Source organism: Apus apus, chromosome 18 (assembly GCF_020740795.1).
Source record: "Apus apus isolate bApuApu2 chromosome 18, bApuApu2.pri.cur, whole genome shotgun sequence".
In the NCBI taxonomy this organism is placed as follows: Eukaryota; Metazoa; Chordata; class Aves; order Apodiformes; family Apodidae; genus Apus; species Apus apus.
Genome location: NC_067299.1, coordinates 3,836,783 through 3,850,992, shown reverse-complemented (window position 1 = coordinate 3,850,992; position 14,210 = coordinate 3,836,783). Strand labels below are relative to the sequence as shown.

At 51.4% G+C, this 14,210-nt stretch overlaps 2 protein-coding genes across 2 annotated transcripts in view; both read right to left on the bottom strand.

Annotated features, from left to right (window-relative positions):
• Positions 1-610: 610 nt before the first annotated feature.
• On the bottom strand, positions 611-3,133 carry LOC127392094 (pinopsin). Its single transcript, XM_051635610.1, has 5 exons — positions 2,743-3,133; positions 2,198-2,380; positions 1,806-1,951; positions 1,362-1,601; positions 611-911 (listed from the first exon to the last, which is right to left on the bottom strand). Exons 1-5 carry the CDS (start codon positions 3,089-3,091, stop codon positions 768-770), a joined length of 1,062 nt encoding a protein of 353 aa, XP_051491570.1. The 5' UTR covers positions 3,092-3,133; the 3' UTR covers positions 611-767.
• A 997-nt stretch (positions 3,134-4,130) lies between these two features.
• The window catches only part of DOC2B (double C2 domain beta), a 33,534-nt gene continuing 23,454 nt past the window's right edge, over positions 4,131-14,210 (bottom strand). The window contains exons 7-11 of the mRNA XM_051635604.1: positions 9,942-10,068; positions 9,608-9,765; positions 7,530-7,611; positions 7,179-7,275; positions 4,131-6,562 (exon numbers count right to left, since the gene is read on the bottom strand). Of these exons, the coding sequence (XP_051491564.1) occupies positions 6,426-6,562; positions 7,179-7,275; positions 7,530-7,611; positions 9,608-9,765; positions 9,942-10,068 (601 nt within the window). The 3' untranslated portion in view covers positions 4,131-6,425. The remainder of the gene's footprint in view (positions 6,563-7,178; positions 7,276-7,529; positions 7,612-9,607; positions 9,766-9,941; positions 10,069-14,210) is intronic.

Genomic DNA, 14,210 nt, shown 5'->3' with positions numbered 1-14,210 from the left:
CTTGTTTTGGAGCATAGAATTTCAGAGGGGGAAAAAAAAACCAAATCCCATTGTAATCTGTGCTGGTCCAAATGGCCTGAGTCCCTGGTAGGAGGTTGTGGACCACGTGCTACTGAGGTGATGGACAATGTCCAGCATCTCTTCCCTCCAACCGCTTCATGGAGTTGCTGCAACAGCAGAAACTGTACAACAGACACACATGAACTTGTCACTGTTCATTAATGTTTATTAAGACAGCTTGCACTTCAACCCACCGGATTTTTGTCAGTTTCACAGCATCACCTTGAACTTCACAGGTGATTGGGCACAGACAGGGAGGGCTCTGTCTCTCGAGAGGTGGTGAACAAGTGGCTCTGTCCTATGGAGAGCTTTGGAGGTGGTGTCACAGCTGAGCATGTTCCACCTGACTCTGGGGCTGAATGGTTTGCATCAAAGAAACATCACTCTCTTTTTTGTTTAACAACCTCCTGCTGCCCTGAGCTGAGGGGCTGGAAGGGAGGGGTGTTTCCCTAGGAGAGCAAGATAAAATGTTGTGGTTCACTTCGTGATCAGGTGGCTCCTCTCCCATAAGAAGACAATGTTCTGTCTTTCTGGGGAGCAGCAGGGGGTGGTTGGTGGGGACCTCTCTAACCTCCAAGGGCCACCTATCTCCTGGGTGTGGGGAGGAGCTGCCTCACCAGGCCTTTCTCTGTGCCCATATTGAACGACACCAGGTGGGACAGGCCGAGCCAGCAGTTGATGCTGATCCAGCCAGGATGTGGCCACAGTTAGATGGGGTGAGATGGTGCCACCTTATTCCACATCCCCTCTGCAGGGATGGCCAGGGGGGGGCTGGGTGCAGCTGGAGCAGTTTTTCCCCTTCCCCAAGGCTGGTATCTGCAGCACAGCATTGTCAGCAGGCAGCTCTGAAACTGGGCAGGGAAAAAGCAGGTTATGTGTTGTGACAGAAAGCTACTGTCCACCTCAAGACAGAGAGGGTGTCAGCCCATTGTGTTCTGGGTGAGATCTCTATTAATTCCCAGCCCAGCTCTTTGCAGATGCTGCCAGTTCATGGGCAATAAAAGTTTCATTCTGTTTGCTCTGTGTGTTCAAGAAACAGTTTGTGAGCTAAAATTAAGTTGTCCGATCCCATAAAATCATGGAAGCAGAAAAAGAGCTCTTGCTTGGACTCTTGAGACTGCTCCATCCCTTTCCATTTTATTCCCCAAAACCTGACTGCTTATAGGGCTACTCCCAGGTCAAGCCTGCCTCTGCACTTCCAGATAGGATCGGTGGTTCCTCCACATTTTGAGGCTGTTGCCTTGCTCTCCAGAAGCCCCAGTGCAGCTGTGGTTTCATTAACTACTGGCTTTCCCTCTCACCTGTTTGTTCATGAAGACGTAGATGATGGGATTGTAAACCGTGGCAGTCTTGGAGAAGTAGGAGGGCAGGGATGCAAGAGCTGGTTGGATGGCAATGTCTTTGTTGGTGGCCACCACCAGGGCAAACGTGGCATAGGGCAGCCAGCAGGTGAGGAAGGCCATCACCATCACGATCACCATGCGCGTCACCTCCCGCTCCGCCTGCTGCGTCCGGTCCGATTCCTGCTGCTGCGCTGCAGCCTGTGGGAGCGTTGATCAGAGAGGTGCCTGTTAACAACCTCCAACAGCAGTTCCATCCCTAGGTGCCCTGACACCAGTGCCAGATGTCAGCTCCATCCATGGCCACAAAAACCTGTCCTGAGGCTCTTCAACCCAATGGCGAGGTGCCCTGCCAGCATTTTGTGAGCAGAAAACCATTAACTCACCTGAACCCGCCGCACTTACCGCTCGCAGGGTCATCAGCAGGTTGGTGTAGGAGAAGAGGATCAGGCTGAGGGGCATCACGAAGCAGGTGACAAACAAGGTCAAGATGTAGCTGTTGTTGTTGCTGCCACCAGTGTACCAGTTGGGCCCGCAAGAGGTTCTCAGACCTGGAATAAACAAGTCTTGAAACAAGCCTGCAGCCATTCCTGGGCTTGGAGAGAGGCTCAGGAACAGGCTCCAAAACAACAAATGCCACCAGCGCTGCCCCCTCTTCGTGATGCGGTCACCGAGCAAGCAGGAGGTGGTGACATTTTAACTGCCAGCACAGAGACTCTCCAACTCCCCTGCACTTGAAAACAATACACGAGACGAAGCTGTGGAGTTGAGCTCCTGTCCAGACTGCATCTCCCTACCTTCGGGCACATAGCTGCTCCAGCCCAAGAGTGGTGGGGTTGTCCACAGCAGTGACCAGCCCCAGGTGAAGGCACAGCCGGTGACCGCGTGTTGGTGCTGGAACCGGAAGTCTCCCAGGGGTCTGCAGACCACGATGTACCGCTCAAAGGCCAGGATGGCCAGGGACCAAAGCCCCACGGTGCCTGGGGGAGGAGAAGGAGGGTTTGTGTCTCAGGAATAGGCTCTCCCAGTGCTCTGCTGGGATGTGACAGACTGTGATCACAAGCTGTTGCAGTAAATATTGTGACAGACATCTTTCTTGTGGTAGGGAGCACTGTGGCCTTAAAAATGGATCTGGAATTGGGTGTCTGTGACACATCGTGGTTCCAAGCACCTACTTCACCCTTTCCTGTGCCAAAGAACAGCTGAAGGACATGAGTTTTACATCATGTGTGAAAGGGTTACCTTTAGGAGAAGAAGAAAGTTGATGAAACATTCCCCAAAACTTCTTGGCTAAATGCAATGGCACCAACCAAAGACCAAGACAAGAGGTTTGTGTCCTTACCCGTCAGAGAGACCATGAAGCCCTCCAGCTCACACATCCCTTTGCCGAACACAAAGAAGCCATTGATGTTGTTGGAGAAGCTGATGGAGCTGCCACAGATGGTCACCAGCAGGTCAGCCACAGCCAGGTTCACCAGGATGTAGTTCAGGGGTGACCGGAGCTTCTTGTATCTGATGGAAACCACGATGACCAGGCCATTCACAACCGAGGCAGAGACCACAACGATGCCCATCAGCACGGCCACCGACAGGTATGTGCCCCGGGGGGCTTGGTGGGGCCACTGGGGGCCATCAAAAGGCCCTGGGGTCCCATTATTTGGGGGCTCCTGGGAGGTGTTGGAGGACAACATCACTCTCCTGGAGCACCAGCACCGACAGCCACGGCAGGTGATTCTCCCCAAAAGCAAAGGCTTTTTATAAAGCGGGGGGGGAGGGTGGGGGGGTGGTGTGGGGGTGTCTGATGTGCCCCGGGGGGCTTTGCATTAAAATACCTTAAGCTTTTTTTAATCTGAAGGGTTTGTCCTCTCACCTTCTGTTTTATAATCAGCTCTTTATTCCAGAGGGGATAGAGAGTCACTTAAAGAAAATGCTGATGGCTAAACAGTGCATCAGTTAATTGAATAAATAGGGTTTTTTTTCCCCTTGTGCTTACCTGCCTTCCCTCATGTGTTTTATATTTTATAACATATATTATGAAGAGTGCATGTATATATGTATCTATCTATACACACACCTGCTTTCATATTTGTGTGCATTTAAATATAGCTAAATTTGTATATTTATAAATATATAAAACATAAATTTATATATAAACTTAAATAGCTAGTTAAAATAAACACCACAGAGGGCATCTCCAGCACCCACTGGCTGGTGCTGCTGACCAGCCTGAAGGGACAAGAAAGTCAGTGCAACTTCAGAAAGGGCAGAGATTGCTGGGTTTTTGGTTTGTTTTTTCAGTCTTTCCTTGACCAACCCCCCCCTCAAACCGTCCACCCCTGGCACTTGCAGTCTCTGAGTGAATGTCACAGCACCCTGCTGAGGCAGGGGTCCTGGTGGAAGGGGGACGTGCAGCCACTGCACTTAACAGTTTTACTGTTTTTTTCACAACAGCAAGAGATGGAGAGGAGACAATAAAGTCAAGCAGCCCCCAGTCCTCTGGTTTAAAACCATCTTCTGCTCCCTGAGCCCATGACAGGCCCCAGCTCCTCACCTCACATCTCTTGTGACACACTGAGCTCATGCACCCCCAAGACCCCAAATCTGCACCACTGGCACTGACCTTTTTTTTTCCCTTTTTATTTTGAGTTCTTGTTATAAATAGTAACAGATCTGACAAAAAGTAACACAGATAATACCAAAATACAAAAGTCTTTGAGGATGCAGGTAAGGACAGTTTCTGCAGCCTTCACATGGTAGCAAAACATCAGTATCAAACATATCACAAGGCCTGGCATGACGACCACTCTGCATGCAGCTGGGATGGATAGACAGACCATCCGCTTAGAAAAGACTGGGATACAAAGTGAAGGAACCCACACACACCCACACACACACATGTCCTACTCCACCACAGGCATGAACATTTCATGGCAAGATGGGCTGAAACAAAAGATGCACTGAAGGTAACTTAGCAAGAACAGGGAGGCGCAGCCGACCTGGCACTCCCGGCGCTCTCCTGGAAGCTCAGACCCAAATGAGGTTTTCATGTGCTGGACCAGTGACAGACAGAGGATTACCAGGAATGTCCTACTTGACTCACTGCTGGCATTCAAATAAAAATCCATGCATATCTGTAGAATGCATTACAAATATTATTAAAAAATACCTTATGAACATTGTTGGGTGTTGTTTTCCCCTCCATATCAAACAAGGTTTAACATGATCATCACTTTGAAAAGTAAATGTAGGTTTCCTAAAAAACAGCTCAGAAACTGAAGGTAATTCAGAGTGATGGGAAAACAGCAGCTTTTCCTAAGAAATCACGGTTTAAAGGCTTCAGAAACTTCTGGTGAGGTGCAGCATTTCACAGAAAGATTCAGCTCAACTCACCAGGCACCGGTGTGTGTGAAAAACACTGTGTCAATGGAAGTCGGTGTCTGATGGACACCTGGAGAAATGGTTTAACACTTCCAATTTTCAGGCATCTCTTCTTGCCCAAGATACTCTCCTTTGTGTGAGGAGAAGAGTCCTTTTATGGACCAAGAGGCATCAACCAGTCTACAGCCAGTTGCACAGGACAAAAATGGTGATGTAGCTTCTGATCTCCAGATGACCCGCAGTGATGTGGATGACAGCCTCTGTAGCTTTGAAGTCAACGAAATCTTTGCCAGTTACCCAGAACTTGATGAAGACTTCCTGGAAGAAGCAGCTGGATTAGGTCAAACTCAAAAGGATGAAAATAAAAGGCAGCAAACGGAAGAAGAATGAGTGGTGTGTCCCGAAGTGAGCAGTACATCAGCAAATGTGTCCTTGATTTAAAATTATAGTAAGCATGGTGCAGCAGGCACCAGATTCCTTGTGCAGGACAGAGGAGAAAATTAGAGGTGAGGTGCAGAACCTTGCAGGAAGATTCAGCTCATCCCACCAGGATGAGGGTGGGGTGAGGATGCAGAAACCAACCAGCTTGGGTCACTGAGGATGACAGCTGGGATGATTATTATAATATTATTATTACTGTGCTATACAAAGAAATTTGGTTTGAACACTATTTGAGGCAGAAAACGGACCAACTGAGCATCTCGGCAACCACGAGGCTGGCTTGGCTGGCTGCACGCCAAGAGTTCGCCGTGTAAAACACCTTGTTTTAGGTCAATGGGATAAGGGAAAAGAGAAAAATTTAGCCTGAAAACTAGCTTGGGTGGAAAAAAAATAGCTGTGGTGAAGCCTGGCTCCTGGTGGGAAGGAATGCTTTTGTTAGGAGAGTGGCTGAAGACTTAGCTGCTGGTCCTGGGAAGGAGGAATGGGTGGTGGCTTCACTGAGCTTTTACCTCCCCACTTCTGCAAATGTGAAGCCAACCGATCGTGGGGAGGTCTAGAGGGAACCTGTGGTCTGTTCAGCACTTCCACCTTGTTGGGTAATTCACTGTGTTACTGGAGAGGACAAGCACAACATCTCTGGAAGAAAAGCAAACAGTCTTCCTAGGTTATCAGGGAACACAATCATTCCAATGGAGGAGCTTTAAATGCATAAAAGACTGTTTAGGCCCAAACCACGGAGACTGACAAACCACCAGAAATATGGCACAATTGCCTTGAGGAAACAGTTCCAGGTTTTAGTGATGCCTTTTGCTCATAGTAGGTACACGAAAGGAGACTGATGCATTCATTTTTGCCACTGAGTTGCAAGGCAGCAAGAAGGTAGTTCAGTATAGCAAAGAGTGAGGAGTCGGAGCTGCAGTGCATGCAGGTGCGTGGTGTCTGTGCCTGTGCACACGTGTGTGTGCACACGTGGGAGTGTGTCAGGGTGCAAACAGGCATTTTGGAAAAGCCTCAGGGAACAGGACCTGCTGAGCAGAGCAAACCACCACTGCCTCGGTCCCTGGAAGGGTTTCCCTGCAGCCATGCTGTGCCGTGGGGTGTCCCGCTCTCCCAGTACCACGATCCCCTGACTCCAAAGCCATAAAGGAGAGAAGTCCAAAGGCTGTGGCTGTGGAGCTGGTCCTGCCCAGGAGCAGCCCGGGGTGCTCAGTCGCTCAGGACGGCACCCGGCAGCTCGTTGGTGAGCGTGTGCCAGCGCTCGATCTTCTTGTCTTTGTTTTTCAGGCAGTCGAACCAGTGCTTCAGGCGCTCGCCTTTGGCGTTGATTCCCAACACCACTCCACCTGCAGACACAGAGAGAGGGGGTGGGGGTGAGCACCAACCCCAAGAGGGATGCTGAGGGAATGCTGGATGGAGCTGGGTCAGTCAGCCCGTCTCGTGGTGCCACCACCTGATGTGACACACAGCCCGGCTTCTCCAGCCCCTGGTGGCTGTGGCCTGGGACCTGCCCCAGGCAGCTTGTGGTGCTGCCAAGGGCTGGATGCTCATTGCAGTTTCAGAGGCTGCCAGCACTACTGAACACCTGTTACCAAGAAATCACTGAGGCCAGTAACAAAATCACAACAAGTCTAGACATTCAACACAGAGAGATGAAACCTCACCATTAAAGCTGGTTTTTATTAGAAGAAAAGATCTGAAAACAGAGGGGAGAGGTAAATGCATCTTCTCCCTGCCTGTGTGCTCTTTGCACTTCAGACATGAAGCCAGGAACAATGGGGCTGGGCAGGGGAGGAGGCTCGGATGCAGGAGACAGAGAAATGCTGAACAGAAACCAAGCAAGAATGAGTGAGGGGATAGAGAACAAAGCAGGAGGCTGGATAAGTCCATAAGAGCAGCAGATGAAAAAAGAAGAGGCACAGAAGGTGCCAAGGCCAAGGAGAACTGGAGTGTCCCACTCACCTATGAAGTCATTTGATTTCCCGATATCGTAGTCCCAAACTGTGACTTCCAAGGTCTTTTTTGCCAGGTCACCATGCTTTATCTCATAGCAAAACTCCTGTTGGGAGCAGAGACAGAGTCAGGACAAACCTGTGCTGGGTTCCTGCAGGGGCTAGGACCCCCAGAAGGGGGCTGGGGCTGAGGCTGTGCATCCTCTTCCTCAGCTGTTGCCATCCCTCCTCCTCCTCAGCTGTTGCTTTTTGCCACTCAACCTCAATCCCTCACCTAATGACTGAGGTTTATTGTTTTCCCTTTTAAGCCCAAGGACTGAGGAAAACCCTGTGGCAGGAACCACAGCCAGTGAAAACCCACCTCATTGAACTCGGGGTTCAGCGTCTTCTTCTTCACTGCTGTCTTATGCTTTGATTTCTTGTCCTCATCTGGTTTCAAGTAACTGCAACCAAACCAAGACATCGCAGGGGGTGAGATGGGAGCTGAGCCCCCTCAACCTGCTCCCTCCTCCCCTGCCAAGGGGATGGAGCTTGCTGGAAGCAGCGTTTCCCCACCTTAGCACAAGGGGAGTCACTGGTTGCCATCAGAGAGCACCAATTATCCCATCTCCAGTCCCTAGGGGACAGTGGCACCACACACATGCTCCAAGCTCACAAAATCAAACACTCTCAGCCCAGAACCAGTCCAGACTTGGGACCGTGTAACCAGTCTGCTCATCCAGAGCCTTGCCAGGAGACAGAGACCACCTGCAGCTGTGTAAGAGGGAGCAGGAGCAAGTGCAGGGGCTGCAGGTTCATGCTGTTTCCTGCAGATATTTTGCAGTGCAGCAGCAGGGCCAAAAAGCAAACAAGATGAAAGGGTCATCAGGCAGAGGGCATCTGAAATCTGGGCCAGGCCAAAGCCCATCATCCATCAGTGTTTCATGTTGGTGCTGCTCCTTTAAACATCTGTTCTGCTTCCTCATTACACTTTCCAGATCTTGCTCATAATTAAAAAATTAGGGCTTGTACCGAGAAGAATCTCTTGTCTATCTGCTCTGATTCAAGCCCTGCAGATACAATCTACTGCAGATAGCACAAGGAGCACCAACAAAACCACTGTGTACATCAGCAGGAATGATGTTACTTGAGAGCCTGAGTCTCTGATGAGCATTTAAAAAAAGCAAGTGGGTTTTTATGCAACCACCTCCTAAAGAACAATTAAATAGAAAGGCAAAAGCCTGCTGCCATGACCTCCATCACTGGCCTCTCAGGCACCTGTATCCCTGTAAGCCCTAAAAAATAACCCTGGAAGTGCCAAAGTTTGGGTCAGCATACTGGGGACAGGGATGTGGGATATGTGCAGGGGGCTGCTGGCCCTTCCTCGCCGTGGCCCCCCCTTGCTTAGCAGAGAGTGAATCTGAAAATCCTGCCCCAGAAAAACACAGGAGCTGTGGCCATGCAGGACCCACAGCAGCAAAGCAGCATGTTCCTCAGCAGCCCCTGGATGTCACCGACTTGCCTGAATCCCCTGGGGGAGGCCAAGTCACAGCAGCTCATTACAGTCATGTTAATGGCTTGCTTTTTTTTTTTTCTATTAATATTGCTGGTATTTTTCAAAAGGAAGATTCTCCCAGTCATTTACACTGGAAACTGTCAGTGGGACCTGCAAATGTGCCCTCGGCTCCATTAACCAGGCTCCAGAGCCAAGGGCTGCGATTAAAGTGCTGTCTGACCTAATTACATACACGTTGTAATTAGGGCCTTTCCAAAGCACAAGGTGGTAGCTGTGCTGCTGTGCTGGGAGTCGGGCTGGAAGCCTCTTGGGAGCTGAGGAAGGGGACAATTAATTGCCTGTCCCCTGGGGCTGGGAGGGGGGATGCTTGTGCCCCAGTGCTACAAGCCAGGATACCACCTGACCCAGTAGCCATCCCCACTGAAGAGAGAAAGAGGCTGGAGATATCCCTGGGAAGAAAATCCAGGTGCTGAGCAAGCTCCAGGACCGTGGGGCACAAGCACTGCCCTGCTCAGGGGATGCCCAGCCCCAGGCTGCTGTATGGGACCCACCACCCACGGGGCTGGGGCTGTGCCATCAGAAAACCTGACCATACCCACTCACTTTGGGCTCCAGTTCTGTCAGCAGGGCCATGTCCCTGCCACAGACCCTCTGCCAAGCAAGGGCAGTGCTGGCAGGCAGTGGCGAGCGTGGCAGGGGGGCACCATGGCCACTGCTGCACCAGCCTGGGGACAATGCAGTGGCGTGGGGACACAGCACCAGGCAGGTCCTGCAGCCACCCTGCTCTGAAACCCTGTGATGGCTGGGGAACAACACACTCCAGGTGAATATAAGCTGCTGCCACGCTGCCCTCATTTGCATCTCCTAATGAGATCAAATTAATTTCCAGTGCGGGGAGAGGTGAGACTTGTCAGAGGGCTGGTGGGTCATGGGGCACCACTCACGTTTTGACGTAGGGGTCGGAGTAGCCGTTGGCATCCATGGCAGCCAGGTGGGCGCAGCGGATGATGCCCACCAGCAGCCCCTGCTTCTGGGAGCTGTACTTGAGGGAGATGAGGATCCGGCCACGCTCCTCCAGAGACTTGTCCTCTGTTTTATCTATCTGGGGGAGAGAACAAATCCTGTCTGGGGGCTGCTCTGGGACACAGCCAAGGCCAGACACCTGCTTACCTAGTGTGAGGGATCCTGTCCCCACCCCGATCAGGTTTGAGGGGCCAAACTCCCACGGATCCACAGGCTTCTGGTGGGGGACACTGCTCTGAACACCCCCACACTCACCGGCAGCTGCTTCTCCAGGCAGATGCTGAAGTTTTTGGTCTGGTTGGGCTTCAGTTTCTTCAGTGGGATCCGCGTCTCCCCGATGAACTCGTTGTGGCGGAACTTGTCCTCGTCACAAACTGAGATCCTGCAACGAGCACAGAGTGAGTAGGGCCATCGGGGAGAGGGGAGGCAATGGCATGAGGGAAGGGGCTGCCCCCTTGCACTGCAAGTCCCCCCAGTGAGGGGTCAACTTTGAGGCCACAGCTCCCCAGGCCAGTGAGGATGTAACACACATCCTGATGTCAGAAAAGCAACCCAGAGCCTCAAGCATCCCAATGGCTCTTCCATGAAGTCCTTGGTGACTAAAGCAAAACTCTCCTGAGGCACTGCCAGCCCAGGTGCATCCTGACCTTTGGAAGAGGAGGCTCTTCCTGAGTCCACCCTTGGGCTGCAGGACCAGGAGAAGGTGCCTCCATGCATGGCTCCCTCCCTCCCACTCCAGGAGTTTGTGGCAACTCTCAGGGTGTCCCCTGGTGCTGGGGACCTGTCTGCCTGGTCAGGGACATGAAGCAGGTCCTCCACCTTCTCTCCCACCACGCAGACAAGACCGGGAAGGATCTGGCCAAGCAAAGCTCTCCCAGCCCTGTCAGGTCCTGCCTGTGTCCGCGGGCAGTGGCGGCGACGCTGAGCAAGGGCTGTTTGCTGTGTGAGAGCTATAAATGCCTTTCCCTGAGCTGGCAGCTAATGAGTCATTGCTGCTTCCCAGCCCGCTCTGGGCGTCAGGAGAGATGACAGAAAAGTAAAGTTAGTGCTTGCAGGGAACCTCTGCTCACAGCTCCTGAAATCCCAGAGGGAGCCAGGAGGGCAGTGGATGCCTTGGGAGGGACCATCCATCCCCCAGCAGCACAGCCAGGAGCTGTGTCCATAAGGGAAAGACATTGATCTTCTCTCTTTTATCTTTTTGTTTTTTTTCTTTTAAATTTTCCTACACTGTCTTCCCAACCTTTTGCTGCCTGATTTTTTTTGTCTCTCACCCAGGTGCCTGTTTCTCATAGGTGGCACCTCTGCCCTCAAGGACCACTCTCTGCATTGCTGGGGCCTGTTCTGGAAGGGGTAAAAAGCAATTAAAGATAAATAGTGCCCTGTGATCCAGCCACAGAGTAACTAATTGTACACATTTGCCAGTCCATGGATGGTCTGACCACCCTTACTCTCACAAGTGAATAAGAAGGTGGTGAGGGAGCCACAGGGATGGCTCAGTCTCATGGCATGAGGACTTTCAGGGCCAGGGAGTGGCAGAGGAAGGGAGTTTGGAAAAAAAAATAATACAAGTGGGAAGAGAGGGAATGCTGCTCTCCAGAAAACCGTAGCTGGATGCAGCGTTACTATAGATACCTGCGAAAAAACCACCCCACCACAACAGTAAAATCCCCAAAGAGAATCTCAAATGCAGGCTCAGTATTTCCTATTTCCCTTCCTCCTCTCGCCTGTCTCTTAAAGAACAAAACTGAAAAAAGGAGCAGCAGCAGCTCCAGGCAAGAAGTGGCACTTGCCAGGCATGCAGAACCCCACACCCATCTGGCTGCAGCTCTGGGAGGGCAGGGGCTGCAGGGGAGCAGAGCCAGGCCCTTCCCAGGAGCTGACAGCCAGGGGCTGTTTTTACACCCAGCGATCGCAGAGCGAGGGGAGGCAGGGGTTGATGCTGGTTTTACCTCTGAAGAACATGAGTAACAGAATCTTCCCCCTCCAACAATGTCTAGATACACCCCAAAAGCCCAGTAAGATTCCAACAGCAATGTCCAGTTTTCTGGGAGTGGGACTGAAGGGTGGGATTTACCCCTGGTGCTGACAGGGAACCTGCATGATGGAGCCAGAGACACTGCAGCTCTCTTCATTTTTCCCTCTAGCATCCCTGGCCACCTCACAGGTGGGTCCTCAATACTTTGTTCCCATCTCTGCACAATGACCAGAGGCAGCTCAGAGGCAGAGTTTTGTGTCAGCTCTCCCAGTCCCTCTGCCTGGCTGCAGTTTCCCTTCTCTGGGTCACTATGTTTCACTCGGGCAGGCTGGTGCCCCAGCTGGGAAGTCAGCAAGCCTGACTCAGATGAGCTCTGGCCCAAGCCTTCCCTATGGAAACAGGCATAATGCAATTATACCAGCTTGAATTTTATTACCAGAAATCGATGTGATGGAATTTTTATGCCTTGGGTTAGAAAATCAGCTCCATGACAAACAGCAAGAGACGCCTCCGGCAGCCACGTTCACCTGCCGTCCCCAGCCCATTAGCTCAAACATCACCCCTCCCTTGTCCCTGAGCTCAGCTTTTGATTTGACAACTTCCACTGAGGGGTCCCAATCTTTAAGTTAAGGGCTGTGGAAGCAAAATAAGCAGCAAGTGAACAATCACTGCTCATTAAACTTATTCTCCCTCCTACTCAGCCCGGGCTCCCGGGTTCCAGTCCTGACTCACCGCGCAGCTCCAGCAACCCCACGCCGCTGACTCACGGCTCCTGCTCACACACACCTTCCTCCGGCCCCTTTCCTGCCATGGAAAGGGAAGAATGGGGGTCAACAAGGACCCTTTTCCATAACACACATCTACGTAATAGGTAGCAGAGTCTGAAGACGCATCTCCTGTATTTAAGATCTCTTATGGTCCCTATAGCAACTTGGGAGGCTCTGGGTGGGGGAGCAGACATGCAGGTGATGCCTGCTTGGCTTAAGGACAGGCCATGCCTGGCAAGGAGAGAAAATGGGAAAATGCAGCATCCTGGGACTGTCCAGCTCTCCTAAAACCAAAAGGAGGATTCAGTGCTGGGCTCCATCACAAAATGCCTCAAAATCTAAGCACAGAAACCACAGTAAAAGTTGGATGCAATAACAAGTGTCCCTGCAGTTCCAGAGCAAACCTCATTCAGTGCTTCAGGGGCACAGCCTGGATCTCTGAGTGTCTGCAGTTCACCTATTAGACCTGATCAAATACTATTTTCTGAATAATATATTTAATGAGTCATTATGTTTGTCAAACACATGATTAAACAAAGAATTCCTGGCATTCGTGGGTTAGCTGAGTATCAGATGAATAATTCATCACTTCGCCAATATCTCTGGATATGAATAATTGTGTCTAATATCTGGCCAGCTCTGATATTTATTATGAATACCATCTATTTATTGCATGTTACATATATTATTTAAATGCAGGTGATTGCATTCTGCCTATCCCAGTTTCCCCTGCAGCACTTCTCTGTCCCCCCAGCCCCAGCTTCCCATCACCAGAGACCACGGGTGACCTTGTCCAGCCCAGCCATGCTCCAACAGCAGACAAGCAAGGACTGAAGGGTGGGATTTACCCCTGGTGCTGGCAGGGGACCTGCCCCAAATCCCACCCATCCCAGCCCTCCAAGTCCAGCATCCTTCAAGTGGGTCTGAATTTGTCTTCTCTCAGGATGGTGGGTGGTTTCATTGCTGTTGAGTCTTGGGCCAGACTCAAGGATATTTAATTTAATGAATGGATGAGACCTTTCAAGATCCTCCCACCTGCTGTGCTTCATGAAATCTGAAGGATCTGGTGGTTTTTGAGGGGGCTGGTTCATTAACAAAATTCTGCTTGCTGGTGCAATTAGCTGGGCTGCCTTCACCTCTCCTTCTCCCTGCTTGGGGAGGTGAATCCCAGTGGCTCCAGGACTTGGGTCTGTCACAGCAAAGTCACTTGACCAGCTCAGATAAAGCCACACAGGATGGGGGGGGGAAGCCTGTTGGGGCACAGGGTGGGGCTGGAGGACTCAGGCAAGAGGGGATCCATAACTCAGCTCCCCAGGAGTCAAAGGATTCCCCTGTGATGAGGCAAAATCCCACTTGCCCCCCCCCAGGAGGGCTGCAGGCACAAGCAAAGTGCCCCATGCCAACATCCCCCCACCAGCTCATGCTGGACACATCCCACCAGGAGCACAGGTGGGCAGGGAAGATTTTCAGGTTCTCTTCAGCTTTTCCACTGCATCACATGCTCACCAATCAGCAGGGAGGCAGGGACTGGCAGCAGCTTTGATCTCTGCCATGATTTTTACATTAAAGAGACTTTGCAATCTCCTTCCCTGCCTCTCCATGAATCCCAGCACCGAGGAGGCTCCTGGGGAACAATCACCTCCCAGACTGAGGGGAGCATCACTCATGCTCTTTCAACTCCCCAGCCTTGCAGAAGCCTCACCTGATTGGCACAGGGAGAGCTGGGGTCCCCCAGCTTTGGGGGGCTTTTCTTGGCAGAGAAGGAGACATGTTGCTGAGATG

Excerpts from the sequence above, each read along its gene's own strand:
- LOC127392094 (XM_051635610.1), bottom strand. The coding sequence starts at position 3,091 with ATGTTGTCCTCCAACACCTCCCAGGAGCCCCCAAATAATGGGACCCCA. Across the intron at positions 2,381-2,742 it reads CTTCATGGTCTCTCTGACGG|GCACCGTGGGGCTTTGGTCC; the intron begins GTAAGGACACAA and ends CTCCTCCCCCAG. Across the intron at positions 1,602-1,805 it reads TGCTGATGACCCTGCGAGCG|GCTGCAGCGCAGCAGCAGGA; the intron begins GTAAGTGCGGCG and ends ACGCTCCCACAG.